We start from the raw sequence: 21,162 nt of genomic DNA, 5'->3' as shown, positions 1-21,162 counted from the left end.
TCAGGACGACTACACTGAACCTTCAGGACGGCTACACTGAACCTTCACGACGGCTACACTGAACCTTCACGACGGCTACACTGAACCTTCACCACAGCTACACTGAACCTTCACGACGGCTACACTGAACCTTCACCACGGCTACACTGAACCTTCAGGACAACTACACTGAACCTTCACGACGACTACACTGAACCTTCAGGACGACTACACTGAACCTTCAGGACGGCTACACTGAACCTTCAGGACGACTACACTGAACCTTCAGGACGGCTACACTGAACCTTCAGGACGACTACACTGAACCTTCAGGACGGCTACACTGAACCTTCAGGACGACTACACTGAACCTTCAGGACGGCTACACTGAACCTTCACGACGGCTACACTGAACCTTCACGACGGCTACACTGAACCTTCACCACAGCTACACTGAACCTTCACAACGGCTACACTGAACCTTCACGACGGCTACACTGAACCTTCAGGACGACTACACTGAACCTTCACCACGGCTACACTGAACCTTCACGACGGCTACACTGAACCTTCAGGACGACTACACTGAACCTTCACGACGGCTACACTGAACCTTCACCACGGCTACACTGAACCTTCAGGACGACTACACTGAACCTTCAGGACGGCTACACTGAACCTTCACCACAGCTACACTGAACCTTCACGACGGCTACACTGAACCTTCACCACGGCTACACTGAACCTTCAGGACGACTACACTGAACCTTCACGACGACTACACTGAACCTTCAGGACGACTACACTGAACCTTCAGGACGACTACACTGAACCTTCACGACGACTACACTGAACCTTCAGGACGACTACACTGAACCTTCAGGACGGCTACACTGAACCTTCAGGACGACTACACTGAACCTTCAGGACGGCTACACTGAACCTTCAGGACGCCTACACTGAACCTTCACGACGACTACACTGAACCTTCACGACGGCTACACTGAACCTTCAGGACGACTACACTGAACCTTCAGGACGGCTACACTGAACCTTCAGGACGACTACACTGAACCTTCACGACGGCTACACTGAACCTTCACAACGGCTACACTGAACCTTCACGACGGCTACACTGAACCTTCAGGACGACTACACTGAACCTTCACGACGACTACACTGAACCTTCACGACGACTACACTGAACCTTCAGGACGACTACACTGAACCTTCAGGACGACTACACTGAACCTTCAGGACGACTACACTGAACCTTCAGGACGACTACACTGAACCTTCACGACGGCTACACTGAACCTTCAGGACGACTACACTGAACCTTCACCACAGCTACACTGAACCTTCACGACGGCTACACTGAACCTTCACCACGGCTACACTGAACCTTCAGGACGACTACACTGAACCTTCACGACGACTACACTGAACCTTCAGGACGACTACATTGAACCTTCAGGACGGCTACACTGAACCTTCAGGACGACTACACTGAACCTTCAGGACGGCTACACTGAACCTTCAGGACGACTACACTGAACCTTCAGGACGGCTACACTGAACCTTCAGGACGACTACACTGAACCTTCACGACGACTACACTGAACCTTCACGACGGCTACACTGAACCTTCAGGACGACTACACTGAACCTTCAGGACGGCTACACTGAACCTTCACGACGGCTACACTGAACCTTCACCACGGCTACACTGAACCTTCAGGACGACTACACTGAACCTTCACGACGACTACACTGAACCTTCAGGACGACTACACTGAACCTTCAGGACGACTACACTGAACCTTCAGGACGGCTACACTGAACCTTCAGGACGACTACACTGAACCTTCAGGACGGCTACACTGAACCTTCAGGACGACTACACTGAACCTTCAGGACGACTACACTGAACCTTCAGGACGGCTACACTGAACCTTCACGACGGCTACACTGAACCTTCAGGACGACTACACTGAACCTTCAGGACGGCTTCACTGAACCTTCAGGACGACTACACTGAACCTTCACGACGACTACACTGAACCTTCAGGACGACTACACTGAACCTTCAGGACGGCTACACTGAACCTTCACGACGGCTACACTGAACCTTCAGGACGACTACACTGAACCTTCACCACGGCTACACTGAACCTTCACGACGGCTACACTGAACCTTCAGGACGACTACACTGAACCTTCACGACGGCTACACTGAACCTTCACCACGGCTACACTGAACCTTCAGGACGACTACACTGAACCTTCAGGACGGCTACACTGAACCTTCAGGACGACTACACTGAACCTTCAGGACGGCTACACTGAACCTTCAGGACGACTACACTGAACCTTCACGACGACTACACTGAACCTTCACGACGGCTACACTGAACCTTCAGGACGACTACACTGAACCTTCAGGACGGCTACACTGAACCTTCAGGACGACTACACTGAACCTTCACGACGGCTACACTGAACCTTCAGGACGGCTACACTGAACCTTCAGGACGGCTACACTGAACCTTCACGACGGCTACACTGAACCTTCAGGACGACTACACTGAACCTTCAGGACGGCTTCACTGAACCTTCAGGACGACTACACTGAACCTTCACGACGACTACACTGAACCTTCAGGACGACTACACTGAACCTTCAGGACGGCTACACTGAACCTTCACGACGGCTACACTGAACCTTCAGGACGACTACACTGAACCTTCACCACGGCTACACTGAACCTTCACGACGGCTACACTGAACCTTCAGGACGACTACACTGAACCTTCAGGACGGCTACACTGAACCTTCACCACGGCTACACTGAACCTTCAGGACGACTACACTGAACCTTCAGGACGGCTACACTGAACCTTCACCACAGCTACACTGAACCTTCACGACGGCTACACTGAACGTTCACCACGGCTACACTGAACCTTCAGGACGACTACACTGAACCTTCACGACGACTACACTGAACCTTCAGGACGACTACACTGAACCTTCAGGACGACTACACTGAACCTTCACGACGACTACACTGAACCTTCAGGACGACTACACTGAACCTTCAGGACGGCTACACTGAACCTTCAGGACGACTACACTGAACCTTCAGGACGGCTACACTGAACCTTCAGGACGACTACACTGAACCTTCACGACGACTACACTGAACCTTCACGACGGCTACACTGAACCTTCAGGACGACTACACTGAACCTTCAGGACGGCTACACTGAACCTTCAGGACGACTACACTGAACCTTCACGACGGCTACACTGAACCTTCACGACGGCTACACTGAACCTTCACCACGGCTACACTGAACCTTCAGGACGACTACACTGAACCTTCAGGACGACTACACTGAACCTTCAGGACGACTACACTGAACCTTCAGGACGGCTACACTGAACCTTCAGGACGGCTACACTGAACCTTCACGACGGCTACACTGAACCTTCAGGACGACTACACTGAACCTTCAGGACGGCTACACTGAACCTTCAGGACGACTACACTGAACCTTCACGACGACTACACTGAACCTTCAGGACGACTACACTGAACCTTCAGGACGGCTACACTGAACCTTCACGACGGCTACACTGAACCTTCAGGACGACTACACTGAACCTTCACCACGGCTACACTGAACCTTCACGACGGCTACACTGAACCTTCAGGACGACTACACTGAACCTTCAGGACGACTACACTGAACCTTCACCACGGCTACACTGAACCTTCACGACGGCTACACTGAACCTTCAGGACGGCTACACTGAACCTTCAGGACGGCTACACTGAACCTTCAGGACGGCTACACTGAACCTTCAGGACGACTACACTGAACCTTCACCACGGCTACACTGAACCTTCAGGACGACTACACTGAACCTTCAGGACGACTACACTGAACCTTCACCACGGCTACACTGAACCTTCAGGACGGCTACACTGAACCTTCAGGACGACTACACTGAACCTTCACCACGGCTACACTGAACCTTCAGGACGGCTACACTGAACCTCCCACATGGTTCAGTGACTTCTCACGAGTCTACAGCAACATGGCGGCTAACTTTAAGTGCCGGAAGCTCATACGACGGGCAACGAGTTTTTCTCAAATAAATAAATGAAAAACTGTTTAAAGATTCACAACAGATTGCAGAACTTATTTCTGTTTTCTAAATAAGGGGATTTAAGTTAAATAAAAACAGGTTCTTGTGCTGAAGGGGTTTCAAAGTCAAATCCTACTTCTCTGATAAGAATTATGAGTGAGTTTTTGATTTGATTTTCTTTCTTTGACGCCCGATTTATCTTAATTATCTCCAAGTTCGTCCTCCTCCATTACACAAATGATCCGTCTCTTAAACTCAAACACATCAGCATCAACACATCATTACATAAACAACAACAACAACAACATTAATCTCCTTTTATTTCGATACCACCGTCAGACGCACCTGAACGCGTGACTCCAACGCTTTCCTTCAGGATCAAATATGTTTTTTGATCTCGACCTGATCTCGATTTCTCTGGAGTCAATTTCTCTCAGCGCTCTCTCGGCATTTCAAAGGGTCTGAGAGAAGCAGGAAGTCGACGTGTTCTCCTCACAAAGCTGTTTTCACGGCCTCTTCAAATATTCATCAACTATCGATGGTTGTTCACAGGAAAGTCGTTTTTTAAGACCGATCTGACGGAAGCAACACTCACGGCTCTGATGACCCAGATGGTGAAGTTACTCTGCTATTATTAAGGTTTTAAGACTTTTTGTCAAGTTGAGTATTAAGCTAGAGAAGCACTCAGAGAGCGCAGACCTCTGCCGAGCAGCTCTTTTACAATCATAGGAATTATGAGCTCATTTTATTCAAATGTATTTATTTCATCTATGTCTTATTTAACCAGTTCATGCAACAGGATTTGAAGCATTTTAGAACTCGCTTGCACAATACACAGAAGAAGAAACTAGATCTCTATAGAGCGAGATGAAGTCTTTAAAAAATATTCCCAACTTTTTTTTCCCCACCACAGACTGGTTTAATACTGGCATTATAGTCGCAGACTGACCTAAATAAATCATTTAGAGTTTGTGTTTCACTCTTTTTCACTAGTCTCAACACGATCTGGGGCTTGTGATCCATGCGTTTGTGTCGTTTTTACTATTGTAACAGTTTATTTTGGTGTCTTAACAAGAAGGATCCGTCTCGCCTGCAGTTCATACAAAACTGCAGCGAGAATTCTGAGCCGCTCTAGTAGAAGAACTCACATTTCTCCGATCCTTAAATCTCTTCACTGGCTGCCAGTTTCTTTCAGGATCAACCTTAAAATTCTGGTTCTTAATTTCAGATCTATTCATGGTCAGACCTTCCATCAGTGATCTGATCCAGACTTACACCCCTGCTCGGGCTCTGAGGTCTGTGGATCAGAATCTACTGATAGTATACAGTATATTTTAGCTGTGTATTGTTTGTGATTGTTAAAGCGCTTTGTGACCCTGGTCTAGAAAGTCGCTTTAGAAATAACCATTACTTACTTACTTGTTTGTTTATTTGTTACTTGACCGAAACTGATGTTAGTTCAGATCAAATATCATCTTTTTTTACACAGTAATATTCAATAAAAGAGGATATTAAACAAATATTTTGAGTCAAATGATCTGCCGGAATGAGGTTGGGGGTCCACTTCTTTAGTGGGTTTATGACATTTTGGAGGTATTCTAGACCCCCCAGGATATATAATCATATGTTTTAGGTCCCAATATCAACATTTACGATGCAATTCATCTTCTTTTTTCCCCCCCAAGTTATTTGGATAAATCTGTTCGATCACATGACCTCCTGCTCTCTGTGTCGTGACAGACTTTTTTCCTGGATTCAACTCGTTAATTTTCAACTTTGGTTTCTCTGCGTGGACTGGAGACGTGAAACAAAGCCGTCCATGCGTGTTCGGCTACGATGAAGATATCTGAGAGCAGCTGCAGAGATGTTTCAGTCGAGCCATTTTGATTAGTCACGCTCGCCTCCGTCAGAGCGACTCAAATAGATTTATGTGATTTGAATGAATTTTTAGCTTCCAGCTCAGGGTTTAGTTTTGAATTCTCACTGTGACTGTGGGTCTCACTTCACACTTCTACTGGTTTTGTTGATGGTTCCATCTTCAACAGTTTTTGTCTTTGACCAACGACCACAGAGAAGGTTGTGAGGAGAACAACAATAAAGCCTGGAGGTCAAACAATCTTAATGGTTCTGTTTACAAGGGTTTACTCCGGGTACTCAAGTTTCCTCTCACCGTCTAAAGACGTTCGAAGGACTATTAACAAACTCTTATTGTCTATTAGGTGATAGTGTTTATAAATGGTTGTGTGTTAGTGTGTGTACTCCGGCAAACTGTTCAGGGTTCCCTCTGCCTCTCACCCGAGGTAGCTGGGAAAGGCTCAACCACCACAGGTGGAACATGAATCGATGAATGTGTTTATATTCAGCTCAGATCATTGGTATTCACGCCAACATTTAACTAAAACCACAGTCAATCACACAGTGATGGGAGTAGGCCGCGACCCAGCCACCAGCTCAACCATCATGTTTCCTCATTCAAACACGTGGCAAGTTTTTACAAGTTTTACACCGATGGCCTTTGATGTTCCACTAAAACAAGACTAAAATAAAGACTTTTTTGAGGAACAATTCCTCGTGTCGAGGCTTCAATACAAGATGGACGTCACAGACGAGCAGTATTTGGATGTTTTTAAGAGTCTTTTTGGGACGAAGATGAAGACGAAAAGAACCGAGCTCAAGTCGCTACATTAAAATGAACAAAAATGTTTGTCTATAATTCTAAAAAGAAAAGAATCCAAACACTTAGTCGACATGAGGGCGAGTAGAAAAAAAAAATCACTATCTTTAATCGTCACAATCTCACCTAGAGCTGGAATTGAACCCATTATTTCTCTAAAATAAATGTTAAAGATGATTCCAAACGAATCGTCAAAACGTAATTAAAAGAAGCTCCTTTAGAGACAACAGTTGGTGATGAGATCAGGAGAAAAAAAACCCCACAAACTTTGATCGAGTTGAACTTCTAAATGTCATGCTTGAACATTATTTCTCGCACTGTCATGCCAACAGCTAAAGTGACATCCAAGTGCAGCCCACGCCTGCGAGAGCGAGTCTCGTCTCACCGCCGTCTCTCTCCTTCCGATGCGTTTGTCACTCGCGAGGCGTCACTCACCGCCGACCGACTCCAGCACGAAGACTCGGGCCACGGTCCGGGCCTGCAGGGCGAGGTGCAGCGTGGCCGCGGGGGTCCGACGAGGCACGACCGCGGGATCGGATCTGAGGAAAAAAGAAAGAAAGTTCGCAAAAGATTGAAACACGAGTCGACGGCGATGCCGAACCTGGAGGGCAGAGCAGCGACGACGACGTGTCGGGCGAGCAGAGCGAGGGAATAACGGAAGACGTCCTCCAGGCCGGCGTAAAATCCCACGTCTTTGTTCCTGAACACGACCTCCTCCGTCAGCCAGGCCATGTCCCGGCACAAGGCGGAGGCGCTCACTCCCTGGAGAGGGGTTCGGAAGAATTACCAGTTTTTTTTGGGGGGGGAAGATTACTGAGTCACGGATCAAAGTCACACTTAAACAAAGTAGCTAATTCTGTTTACGAGCCTCTTGGATTACGGCTCGGGAGGATCCGGGCGGAGCTTCGGAGACGGCATCAAGGTGGAATAAAGCTGGCGGCACAGGATGAGTCATGTACCTGACGGTGTCGGTGCAGCAGCAGACAGGACAGCAGGCTGGTGGACGTCACAGCCATGCACGAGGTTGTTGCTGCAGTGACGGACACACACACACACACACACACACACACACGCTTTGATGCAAACAACTCATACACAGCAAACATGAGTGCATGACGTACAAAAGATGAGGTGGATTATGATGGCGACCATCATGTCCCTCTCTTTCATCTCGGCGAGCTCTGGTGCATAACAAGAGGGCAGCAGCCACGAGGTCTTCCTCTGACCGTGAACGCTGTCGGAGCTGAAGGAGATCAGATCATGAGAGGATGAGTTTCAGAGACAATCGACCTTTTTTGATACGAGAGGAAGAGAAAAGAAACCAGGATTTTATCTTCATTCAAATGTCTCGTTTCAATTTAATTTTAATCACGACTTGCTCTTTAGATCAGTTTACAGTGTGATCGTGTTTTACCAATTGTATACCTTGAAATATAAACAATTTTCAACTATAATCAAACAATTTTCAACTGTAATCCAACAATTTTCAACTATAATCCAACAATTTTCATCTATAATCAAACAATTTTCATCTATAATCCAACAATTTTCATCTATAATCAAACAATTTTCAACTATAATCCAACAATTTTCATCTATAATCAAACAATTTTCAACTGTAATCAAACAATTTTCAACTATAATCAAACAATTTTCATCTATAATCAAACAATTTTCAACTATAATCCAACAATTTTCATCTATAATTAAACAATTTTCAACTGTAATCAAACAATTTTCAACTATAATCAAACAATTTTCAACTAAAATCAAACAATTTTCAACTATAATCCAACAATTTTCAACTATAATCAAACAATTTTAAACTATAATCAAACAATTTTCATCTATAATCAAACAATTTTCAACTATAATCAAACAATTTTCAACTAAAATCAAACAATTTTCAACTGAAATCAAACAATTTTCAACTATAATCCAACAATTTTCAACTATAATCAAACAATTTTCATCTAGAATCAAACAATTTTCAACTATAATCAATCAAACAATTTTCAACTAAAATCAAACAATTTTCAACTATAATCCAACAATTTAAAAAATGTCTAAATCGTATTGATTCTCTGAACAGACGACACTAATATATAAAATAAATCATTTTTATTACCTCTTTAAACATGAAATTTGACCAGAACTCAACTCAGTTTTTCACATTTCAATTTTCAGTAAATCCTCTCAGGGTTTTCGTAACTTTAGCCATCCCCATTATCTCAGGTCAAAGGTCAGCAGGCTTCTGTGAACAATAACTCCTGAAAAATGTATGAGTTTAAAAAAAAGAAGAAAAGATTCACATTTGCATGATAGAGTCGAACCCAGAATGATCATCATTTCATTTCATTTTCCACCATTTAAACTGTCAAAAAACCCACAGGAAAGTTCCTGATAAAGAAAAAGGCATTTATTCTGTATAAAAAGGACTAAAAAGGATAATTTCTTCAACAAATCTACAGACATAAAATCATTAAAAACCCAGGCATGTGGATTTCACTGTCGTGGTTAAAGGTGAAAATTGTCATTAAATTAAAGTTGTCGCTTCTTTCTGTCACATTGTGAATAAAAAACTTCAGACGACGTCTCTCGGGACGACTTATTTAAATTCAAACGTGTGAAGCTTGAGCAGCAAAGAAAGTTTTTGTCAGTCAATACAGTTTTTCAACGTGTACTCGTGAGGGAGGTCAAAGGTTGAGTTATTCCTGCATCAGCCACTCAGGAAGTCAAGCTCTTTCTTCACATCAATAGTCCTTCCAAACATGATGATCAAAGTCTCATCTGCACTATTTACGGCATGAAAGACATTTTCTCAGCCGGTTCCTCAGTCCAAAATGTACGTGTTCACCAGCTTCAGCACCAGCAACGGAGAAAACAGAGCAGCTGGCGAGCGTGTTAGAGATACCGTTGTTTCCCCGGAGAGTCGACGAAGATCAGATCGAGGCTCGAGAGCAAAGAAAAAGGGATTTTCAGACAAAAGGAAGAAAACAAAGCTGGAAATGTAACGTTCAAGGGAAATGTTTTCCGGGATAATTCCTGGACGTGTGGACGTGACATGATCGTGGAGCTTTCGTTGGCTGAAGGATGAGCCGGAAAACATCCTGAGGAACATGTGCTGGACTCGAGGAATCACAGGGATCTTAGACTTCAAGGAACTAACATCCATAGCTTTGTCCATTGATGGTATAAATGGTGAAGATAGTTCACCAAAAATTCAAAAACTTCACTCATTTTCTACTCACCCGTCTAAGTGTTTTTCAGGGTAATCTGTTCTTTTTATAGACGAAAAATGTTTGTTCATTTTAATGTAGCGATTGCAGCTCAGTTGTCTCAGTTCATCTTCGTCCAAAAAGACACTTAAAAACGTCCAAATACCTCCATCTACTGCTCGTCTGTAACGTCCATCTTGGATTGAAGCCTCGACAAAAAGAATTGTTCCGGAAAGAATTTAGATACTAGTCTATAAGTCTATATTTTAAACAGTAGCGAGTAACAAGCGATATAAACCAGAAGTACTCTGGGTTAGCATGTTGAGCGTTACCTTAGCACATTCAGTTAACTGTCTACACTGGAAGATTGAATAGAAAATTTAAATTTTTGGTAAACTCTCCCTTTAACATGAGAAATTTTACCACAAAAAAGAAGTTAATAAGTCTATATTTAAAGTTTGTAGGTTTCTCAGTTCCTGCCTGAAGTCTTCAAACAAATCGCAAGTGCGCAAGATTTAAGGCTGGTAGCCTAGCAACGTGTGCTCAAAACAATCTGGAAATATAGACTTTTTTAAAAACTTTTTCAGGAACAATTTCTAACGTCGTGGCTTCAATACAAGAGGGACGTTACAGACGAGCAGTCTGGAGGTTTTTAAGTGTCTTATTGGACGAAGATGAAGACAAGTGAGCTCCAGTCGCTACATTAAAATGAACAAATATAACTCTCTATGACTATAAAACTCAGATTACTATGAAAAAAATCTCAACCCTTCATCAACATGAGGGAGAGTAGAAAACGAGTGAAGTTTGGCTGAACTATGACTTTAATGAAACATGTAAAAACAGTCACTCTAACACAAACCAATGATAAAAATGATTAAAATATCAAGTATTCATTGACATAGTTAAGAATCATCGTAGTTTTACTGCTGCTGTAAATGTTAGCACTTTGTCTAGAAGATGAAGAAAACCGTCAAACTCACGTGTCAAAGTCAGAGGCTGGAGGCAAAATCTGTTAAATACTGTTATAAGACTTCAAATAACAACACCTTAGTCTTAACAGATCCTCTTAGTATCTGATCTTCAATCCAACATCATGAAGGAGAGATTCTTCTGTGTATCTTGTGCTTTTGTTCATGAGTTTATTTGTTTGTTCAAGAACAAAAAAAAAAGTGTTGAATCATAACAGGGTTATAACTCTATATAAGACAAGGGAAGAAAGGGTCCCAGTGGCAGAAACCTCGAGCAGAACCAGACTTGGCCCTTACGGCCTTCTTCAGAAGGTTGAAAGGGGGGTGAAGGGAGAAGAAAAACAAAACAAAACAAATTGCAGTAATTGAATAGAATAGAATAATTTCTAAGTAAATTCCTTGCAGTGGATGTACAAATACATAAAATAGATGTTGTGACTCTATTGTATCATCAGTGTGTGTTTGTACAAAACTCTCTTTTCATTGAAATATTGACATTAATAAATGATCTTAAGCTCCGCCCACACTTTGTTTTTCTGGACATGAAATCGTGTTTACATTAACCAGACCCACTCGGCTGTGATTGGTCAAGAAGCAAGGTTCGTCACCATGCGTCATCAATCCGGGAAGTCTCCACCTCCAAGGGACTCGTTGTATAAACAAAGCGGGTGTGATTACAGCTGGCTGGAGGAGGAGTGAAGCCATTATTACGTCATAATGGACTCTCTCGTAACCTCTCGTTGCTCAGATTTCAGAGCAACTTTCAAAAGTAATAAGTTGAAAAAATGGTCATGATGAGGAACTTACTGCGTCTTGGAGAGAAATACTTCAACATTTACTACAAGTGAGTGAGTCTGGAGAGTTGGAGTTTGACAGTAGTTGATCTTTAAGAACTTCACAAGCAAGACCAAGAGTCTCTTGACCTTGTTTGGCACATTATATTGATCCTTGTTTTCTTGGATTTTGCCTTTGGATTGTGTTGGACGTTGCCCTCATGGACTTTTATTTCTAAAAGGACACAGACGTTCAGGGACTCTACTCTCTTACGTCTCCACCACTGGGTCTTCTTTCTTTCCACACCTATGACAGTGTTGTTGGTTTCGTAGGCAGATACGAGCAGATACTACCGTCATGACAAATTGCTTCGGTGCGAGCAAAGACGTGTTGAAAAGATCAGCGGTGGAAGCCTGTACTCAACATTCTAGGAGCTGCTTATCTCGGGACTTGCTCGCACCATGACTGTAATTTATGAGTTCTAGCTGCCGCATGCATGTCGGAGATACCACGTCGAAGATCAGGCACGACATACCTGCAAATGAGCAAGTCCTACATGATGCTCCACACCTTCGCTGGGATGAATGAAGGGAGGATCTCATAGAAGAATGTTGGTGAAGTGCACGGGTGTTAAACTACGTCGCACAAAGGGCAAAACTCTTCCAGCAGTCCAAGTCAAAGGCCAACAAAAAAGACCAGGAAGTCTTTACATTCTTGGAGGCTCAATATACCTGATTATCTTAGTGTTTGTCCTTCTTTAACAAACACTCAAATTCTTCTTTTTCTTCATCAGTTTTCATCTTATAAGTGTTGGGAGTAACACGTTATTGAGTAATGCATCACAGTAACAACGAGTGATTAATTAGTGAACTATTTGTCAAAACCTGTATTGCGTTAATCGTGAGTGTGATTGTAGTTTTACTTCGTCCTTCAGTTAAATTACTGCACTTGGCAGAGCATCAGACTCTTGTACGAAAGATCGATGGTTTCATTATTTACAAAAGGCTATTTTTATTCATACACTGTGATAAATAGGGAGACGTTTATGATATTAGTACTTTAAAACCACTAAACAACCACTTTGACATTAATGATGCATTCAATGACAGTGGGATCACTATGGTGGGTTCAAGAACATGTATTATAAAACGAAAGGTGAAACACTGTGAATGAACATTGCATCACTTCAATTGTGATTTAGCAGATGTTGCTAGGCTACCAGCCTTCAATGGTGGCATACTTCTCTTAGTGCACTTGAGGTTAGTATGCTTCAGGATAGTGTACATACTAACTAGTAACTAATTCTCCACAGATAGTATGTCTTAAATCCAACTCTGCAGGAAATGAAGCAACAGCTTCTTCTTCTGCTACTATTTAACAATGATTTCAACCAGCTGTAGGAACACTATCGCCACCTGCTGGCGTTTTTCTTTGGATCAAGAAATATGAGAAACAAAATATTCACAAGATATTTACGCCGTATCAGAAGCGAAGACGTCTCATCCTCCTACTGCTGGCTGAAAATGTACCTGTAAGTATAAGTATATGTATATATAGTATATATATATATGACGTAACTTCCGTTAACAACGTCAACGTCACTAAGATGGAGTCGTTTAGTGTAGAAAGTGTCCATCGATCAATACTCAGTTTAGTGGGTGTTTTAGTGACAATTTAGTGTTCATGGTGCACTACATTTCACATACTAAGAATTGAGACGCACTTATGCATTAAAAATACTACGTTTAAGTACGCAAGTATGCGGTTTGCCAGAGAATTGGGGTCTCCTAACCTGCAGCGGTCCCACGTTCTACTATCGCTTTGGAAACGTTTGTGGGTTTACCTGCTGTTTTATTCTTGGGACCCTTTTGTTTTGTGTCTTGAATCGCGCACTTCTGCAAGTGCACTGCTTTACAGTACACTGTGAGACAGTGCTCTTACGTGCGCACATTTCAACAGTGTAGTACTGTCTCAAATCAAACACTGTCGCTACACACCAACAGGAAATTAATCGATCTTCTTCTACTACTTTTAAACACTATCGTCGACACTTGACACCAGTTTTTCATTGTGTTATAAATGTTGTTGTGTTGTTTTGTGGTCAAATTTGTGTTTTCTCAAGACATTTACGTCGGTATCTGCTCCTGTGTCTTCAGTGACGTAGCTTCAGTTTAGCTTCATCTACGTCACAAAGATGGCAGACGTTAAGGGTGGAAAGTGTCCACACTCAATTTTCTGTCCGTTTGAGTGCACCAATTGAGTGCTCATTTCGCACTACATTTCCACACACTGCTCTTTGGGCCACAATAGTGCACTCAAAATATTAGTTCAGAAGTGCGCGATTTGGGACACACTCCTGGTGTTTTTCGTTGTAAGATTTGCTTTTCTTTCTAGCGCTCCTGTGACTGTCTGCAACCTTTCAACCCTCCATTTCCTGTTTTTTAAAGAGTTAAAGACAATAATAACCCTTTCATTCCGGGTCCAAGACTTCCTCAAACATCCCAGGAAGTCTCTACATTATGGTTGACAACAAAGATCTGTTCCTCGGTTGATTTTAAACAATGAGATCTCAATAGATACGGCACTAACATGAACATTAATCTACTTTTATCTGAGCCGACCATCCGTACATGAAGAGACATAGAAGATACTCTCTGGCCTGCACAGCTGATCGTGAGTCACATTCTCACTTGGAAAGTTTGCAAAGCCGTTTGTATGTTTGCCAGTTTTTTTTGGAGAGGATGAAGAAAAGTTTCACTGGTTTTCAGCCGTCATTCGCCGTTTGTCATCTTCGTCTGCGCCAGACGGTGTAATACGGACGAGAAATGAACCGAGCATAAGAAGATAAAAACTCTAATCAGGGTTTGCATCATTCCGCTGCCAGATTCAGACAAGAGTTGGAAAATAATGCTTCAATTTCACCGACGCCAGAAGAAACTCTATCCCAACTGAAGACTTATCGCCGGCATTATGCTCCACAAATGTGCGCGTTTGTTTACGATGACAAAAAGCGAAGCTTTCCCTGCAGAATCCTTTTTCTACTGGACAAAAAAAAGTGAATTCAAATGAATGTCAATGTTGATGAGGACGCCACATGCTCGGGATCTGAACCATCTTCACGCCTACACGAGTTTAGAAGCAGCACATTTGTGTAATTAGCACTTTAACTGCCAGAAAATCTTCAGCAGAAATCCTCGTGGTTCCACAGCAGCTCTTTTACATGGAGAATAAGAATCACCTGTTGTTGAGGATGACTGGCAGCAGCAGGTCCTGCAGTGGACGCCATTCATCGATTTTACATCTTCCTGATTCACACATCTCCTGCAGAACAAAGAAACAAGGCGGCGTGTAAGAGATGAAGATTCTTTTTGTATGAGAATACATCTAGAACACGGTGGATACTGGTTCTACTGGTACTATATAAAACCATATTTTACAATGCTGTACAATAATAATCATGACAGTTGATAATTGTTGGATTATTGTTGATAATTGTTGGATTATGGTTGATAATTGTTGGATTAAAATTGATAATCGTTTGATTCAATTGATAACTGTTGGATTATTATTAATATTGTTTAATTATTGTCGATAATTGTTGGATTATAGTTGATAATTGTTGGATTAAAGTTGATAATCGTTTGATTCAATTGATAAATGTTGGATTATTATTAATATTGTTTAATTATTGTCGATAATTGTTGGATTATAGTTGATAATTGTTGGATTAAAGTTGATAATAGTTTTATTCAATTGATAACTGTTGGATTATTATTAATATTGTTTAATTATTGTCGATAATTGTTGGATTATAGTTGATAATTGTTGGATTAAAATTGATAATCGTTTGATTCAATTGATAATTGTCGGATTATTATTAATATTGTTTAATTATTGTCTGTAATTGTTTGATTATAGTTGATTATTGTTTTGATTCAATTGTTAATTGTTGGATTCAAGTTGATAATCGTTTGATTCAATTGATAACTGTTGGATTATTATTAATATTGTTTAATTATTGTCGATAATTGTTGGATTATAGTTGATAATTGTTGGATTAAAGTTGATAATCGTTTGATTCAATTGATAACTGTTGGATTATTATTAATATTGTTTAATTATTGTCTGTTATTGTTTGATTGTAGTTGATTATTGTTTTATTCAATTGTTAATTGTTGGATTACAGTTGATAACTGTTTGATTATAGTTAATAACTGTTTGACTACAGTTGAATACTATTAAAGTTAAATTAGAATTATTTTAATTACAGATTATGAATTAATTAGTTGATTAAAATAAAAATGTATTGGTTAAGCTCGACAAGTGTTTGTTTAGAGTTGAGAATTATCTTGATTACATTATTAATTGTACGTGTAAGGTGTACACAGAACAAAACTGTGCATGATGTCACGTGTACGACTGTAAAAACCCCACAGTAACACTGTCAACAGTTGTGATAAACAGTGACCAATAATACATTTGTAACAATTGAAATGGACGGCTGTGAAAGGAGTGAAAAACAATCCTCTCTTCTGTGAGCGTCAGAAAGAGAGTTCCGGAGGTAGGAGGGCATAAACACTGGCTCTCCGAGGCGCTCATTCGAGAGTTGAGTTGGTGTGAAATCAAACTGAAAAGCAGAAAAAGCGGCTCTGTGGTCAAATGAATCATTTCCCCTCGTATCCGTGTGAGTAGGCGAGCGTGTATAGGGTATACATTAGATGCATTGAAAGAGCCAAACTTGGATCCCCCACATCCCGTAAGTCACGGCAGTGGTTTATATCCTGGCATGTGATACGGGGTCACGACCCGCATACATCTCCGGGGAAGAAAGAAACCGCTGCGGAGCCTGAGAATATACAGTATTTGTTTAAATTCTTGTAGCTGCGTACCTTCAGAGAAAACGGCCTCACGAAGTTGATCCTCACATTTCCTCTCGGTCGGGTCCAGAGCGAAGACAGCAGCCATCGGCAGACGGAACCGAGCCCGACCTGAGAAGAACCAAAGGGTATTGAATCCTGCCGTGAAAACGACGATGCTAGCAAGTCTCCGCGGAGGACGACCAGTACAGTAGGATTCCTGCAGCGTCTGGACGACGGGAAGAGACACTAAATCGAGAGAACGTTCCACCAACATTGTCTCAGTGGCCGAAACTAATGGAAGCTCAGAAGCACCTGAACACAAAGTGCTGGAACATCGTGCTCAGATATCATTCTTGTGAAACTCTCCAAATCACATTTTTTCATTCAGTTACAAATTCAATGCCTGCAGTGTTCTCAAAAGTAGAACTTTTTTTTTCTTCCTCAGATACTCCGGGATATTGTTGGAGATTCATGAGAGCGTCAGGCAGAAGAATCTGGATTTCTCCATCTTAAATTGAGATTAAGATTTATGAATATGACCAAGAATACAACACAACACTACACACTCCATCGATGACATGAAGTTGAATTTACGAAACCAAATGAAAAAACACCATAGCTTAATAGTCATCATTCCAATAAACCAAATAATAGTAAGGAAGTAAGTAGGTAATATTTATAGAGCGCTTCTCCAGACCAGGGTCACAAAGCGTTTAAACAATCAAAACAATACTCAATAAAATATATACTTAAAAGATCAAGATAACAACGAGACAAACATAGGAGTCTCAGATAATCAAGGAAAAGCATGAACGAATAAAAGTGTCTTGAGATGTTTCTTGAAGGAGTCAGTAGATCATCAAACACAGAGATGGTTCCAAAACTTAGGAGCAACAGTCTGGAAGGATTTCTCTCCTCTGGTCCTGAAGCGTGTTCAGGAACCATCAGTAGATTCTGATCCACACACCTCAGAGCCCGAGCTGGGGTGTAAGTCTGGATCAGATCACTGATGTAAGCTCTGACCATGAATAGATCTGAAAGTAAGAACCAGAATTTAAAAATTGATTCTGAAAGAAACTGGCAGCCAGTGAAGAGTTTGAAGGATCGGAGAAATGTGAGTTCTTCTACTAGAGCGGCTCAGAATTCTCACTGCAGAGTTCTGTATGAACTGCAGGCGAGACAGATCCTAATAGAATTCATAACATTTCTACACAAACTCCATAACCCAGTTGCATTTCAAACATATCAAGGAAACCGAAGTAATTGAACTTCAACCTCTGAACTTGTCAAAGCTTACTTAAGAGCTTCTCAGGCGTCTGGGGAAACACCGTACCTTAGCACCCCTTCTTAAGAGCCTTCTTACATCCTTAAGAACGATCGAACCCGGGAAACACAGCCACTGGTAAAAACCAGTATGTAACGCAACACCGATTGGGATTTAGTATAAATCCTGATCAACTACACACAACATAGACCCCAAATAATACTAATGAAACAAAATGCAGACAAGTTATTCAAAGACTCCCTGTACTAGAAATGTGGAGGGAAAAAAAAGATAATTTAAGATGAATTTGAAGGAAAACTTGCTTAAAACGTAAATTAAATCAAGAAAGTGTGTCAAAACTATATGCGGTATGGTATGTACTTTCCTATCTTCCACTGACTTTTTGTGTATAAATCAGGTGCAGACGATGAAACCAATTCCTCTAAAAAAAAGAGTTGTGGTTTTTCAAATATTATCTCCAGCAAGAAACTGACTTCATAAATACATTTAATAGAAATATTCCACATCCATCTCCGGTTATATTATCCCAGCCGTCTGAGGAAGAGAAGAAGAGAAACAGTCGTGAGCACATCCTGCAGTGATGTCATCCATTTCATCTTCGCTCCTCCGTCTGTAAATATGGTGTCGCCAGATAGACCCGTCATTACACTCCGTGACCTTCACGTAATTGTGTGCTTTGGTCTGGAGCTCATCAATTGTTGCAGAATGAGGAATTAGCGAAAGTAGTCAGGGGGATAATTACAGGATTGATTCTGGCTCGGGGTTGCCGCGCAATTTGGACTTTTTCACTTATAAATAACACACAGACACACGAGGAGGCTCTTGGTTTTTTCGCATCTGTTATCCTACAGATCCAGAGCAGCTGCTCACACTCCCTCACACACTCACACACACACACACACACACACACACACACACACACGATAGAAACCCTCTGGAAATGACAAACGTTGTTAAAATTCTCCACATAGCTTCTGTCGGGGAGGAACTGTGCAGACGTGTCGGATTTTTTTATCGCATACTTGGGGGGAGTTTTTTTTTAATTTATTTTTTATTTACCTGTGGATCGTTGGCAGGCGGGCAGTCGTAGGACACGCCCACGGGCACCAGACTCACGTCGGCCACGGATCCCTCTTGGACGAGCTGCCCGATGCGAGCCAGCCACTGACCGCTGCGACCGGACGCCGCCGACACGCCGACGCTGACCGCCTGGCCTTCGCTCAGCAGCTCCAGCACCAGCTGAGCAGGGGAACAAACAGACATGTGGGAAGGATACACAACACACAACACACAACACACAACACACAACACACACACCTTTCTTACACACCTACATCGACCTCACCGCCGCCACCAGCAGCTGCTGCTAAGCAGCCTCCGTAAATAACGACTATTAACAAGCAATAAATGGTCAATAAAGCGAAAAAGACTGCGTCGTCACTCATAAACAACATCTTAGCGCCGCTCTCAGGCCGTTGATTAATGTGGCGCCGACTGCTTTATCGAATCCTGTAGCTCCGCATCGATCCCGATAAGAGTGAGAAACTTTCTACGGCGACGGGGAAATGAAGCCCGGAGACGGAGTATCGACGAGGAACAGGTGGTGATCACCGAGCAGGACGGGGCAGACCTCTAAAATGTGCTCGGGACTGAAGCGAGAAAACGTTTAATTCCAGGAGAGAGCTGGGATTTGAGTGCAGAAATGGAGGGGGGGGGGGGGAAGAAAAAAAAAAAGGTGGCAGGCCGACACAATCAAACACGCCCTGTCGCTCGCTCCCCAAGGCTGCAGTCTCGGAAGCAAAACTGAAACCAGATGGTGATTTGAGGAGGGATACAGATCTTGGGAAGTGAGCGACAAAAATACACACTCTTATGAAACAACTCATTTTCAATAGACATTTGAATAGGATTGAGAGCTTGAGATGCTGTTTTTAACAATCTCTCGAGCCAGTTGGAGGTTTCTTCAATTACACTTCAGACATATTTGGTCTTTTAAATCAGCGAGTTAACTCAGTTTCATATGAACATTTACAAGAAATATTCTATTCATTAACAATGAAGTTAGAAAGAGTGAGTCATCGCTAACAAACCATCTCTTTCCAGCCTTTTACGATCTTGAACATGCTATGAACAACCCTATCACAGCATGAATTCTTTTGTTTTTTTTTCAAATGATCATAACTCGTTGAAGGTTAATCACATCTATGAATCTAAAGATCAAAATAAAATGAAATCTTAAAGGGCAAACGATGATGTCTTCCTCTCCAAGACGCAGTGAGTCCCTCATCATGACCATGTTTTCATTACTTCGTCTGAAATCTGGGCGAACGAGAGGTTACGAGAGTCCATTATGACGTAATAATGGCTTCACTCCTCCTCCAGCCAGCTGAAATCACGCCCCGCTTTGTTTAAACAACAAGTCCCTTGGCGCTGGGGACTTCCAGGATTGATGACACGTGGTGACAAACCCCCACGTTTGACCAATTACAGCAGTGTTTTTTCAGTGGGCGGGGCTTAACATAATTTTCTAATGTCAATAGTTCAATGAAAAGAGTTTTTCACAAAGAGACACTGATGATACAATAGAGTCACAACATCTATTTAAGACACACTTACAACAACACATTAGTTGCTCTTAGAAGTAGGGTTTTGTACTCATATAACAATAAAAAGTTCTGGTAAATACTTCTGTACAGGACCCACCCAAACACAGACAGGATTAACCTGCACATCAATCAAGAGTTAAACAGCTTCTTCATCCAATAACTCAACAATCAACGGCAAAAATAGATTTAAATGAGAAGTTACCATTGAGTAGGTGGATACAGGGTCGACCTAAGGTTTAATCTGATTCCAACAGCAACAAGAGCAGAAGAAAGACGAGGAGAGTTGATGAAGGTAGAAGATGAGTCGGAAAGTCATTCATTTCAGTGAGAAGACCATGTATGTTCACTTCTTTTAACGAGAGTCTCACGCAGATTCAAGCAGCCACACCGTAAAACAGCAAAACTTTACTGTTAAGTTCTACCACAGCGGCTCAAATACCTGGACATTTAACTTTTAAATATATAAATATATGTCATTTAACCTTCTATAAGCTAATAAAATCCATAATGAGTTTTATATTTGTCAGCAAGATCTTGTGAGCTGGAGATTAAAAGTGTCCTCTACTGTCGGCAGCAGCATCAGGACGACTAGAACACTCATTTAATGGAAGTGTACAAGGTGTCAGACAAAATCTAC

The 21,162-nt window shown here is 42.1% G+C and overlaps 1 protein-coding gene across 1 annotated transcript in view; it reads right to left on the bottom strand.

The window, feature by feature from the left end:
- The window catches only part of gpat2 (glycerol-3-phosphate acyltransferase 2, mitochondrial), a 144,429-nt gene that overhangs the window by 47,842 nt on the left and 75,425 nt on the right, over window positions 1–21,162 (bottom strand). Inside the window, exons 11-17 of the mRNA XM_087787725.1 lie at window positions 18,979–19,158; window positions 16,665–16,763; window positions 15,014–15,096; window positions 7,934–8,055; window positions 7,772–7,842; window positions 7,414–7,574; window positions 7,248–7,351 (exon numbers count right to left, since the gene is read on the bottom strand). Of these exons, the coding sequence (XP_087643851.1) occupies window positions 7,248–7,351; window positions 7,414–7,574; window positions 7,772–7,842; window positions 7,934–8,055; window positions 15,014–15,096; window positions 16,665–16,763; window positions 18,979–19,158 (820 nt within the window). The remainder of the gene's footprint in view (window positions 1–7,247; window positions 7,352–7,413; window positions 7,575–7,771; window positions 7,843–7,933; window positions 8,056–15,013; window positions 15,097–16,664; window positions 16,764–18,978; window positions 19,159–21,162) is intronic.

Source organism: Callionymus lyra, chromosome 1 (assembly GCF_982586985.1).
Source record: "Callionymus lyra chromosome 1, fCalLyr1.hap1.1, whole genome shotgun sequence".
Taxonomy (NCBI): Eukaryota; Metazoa; Chordata; class Actinopteri; order Syngnathiformes; family Callionymidae; genus Callionymus; species Callionymus lyra.
The sequence above is the reverse complement of the archived record's forward strand: the minus strand, read 5'-3'. Positions and strand labels throughout refer to the sequence as shown.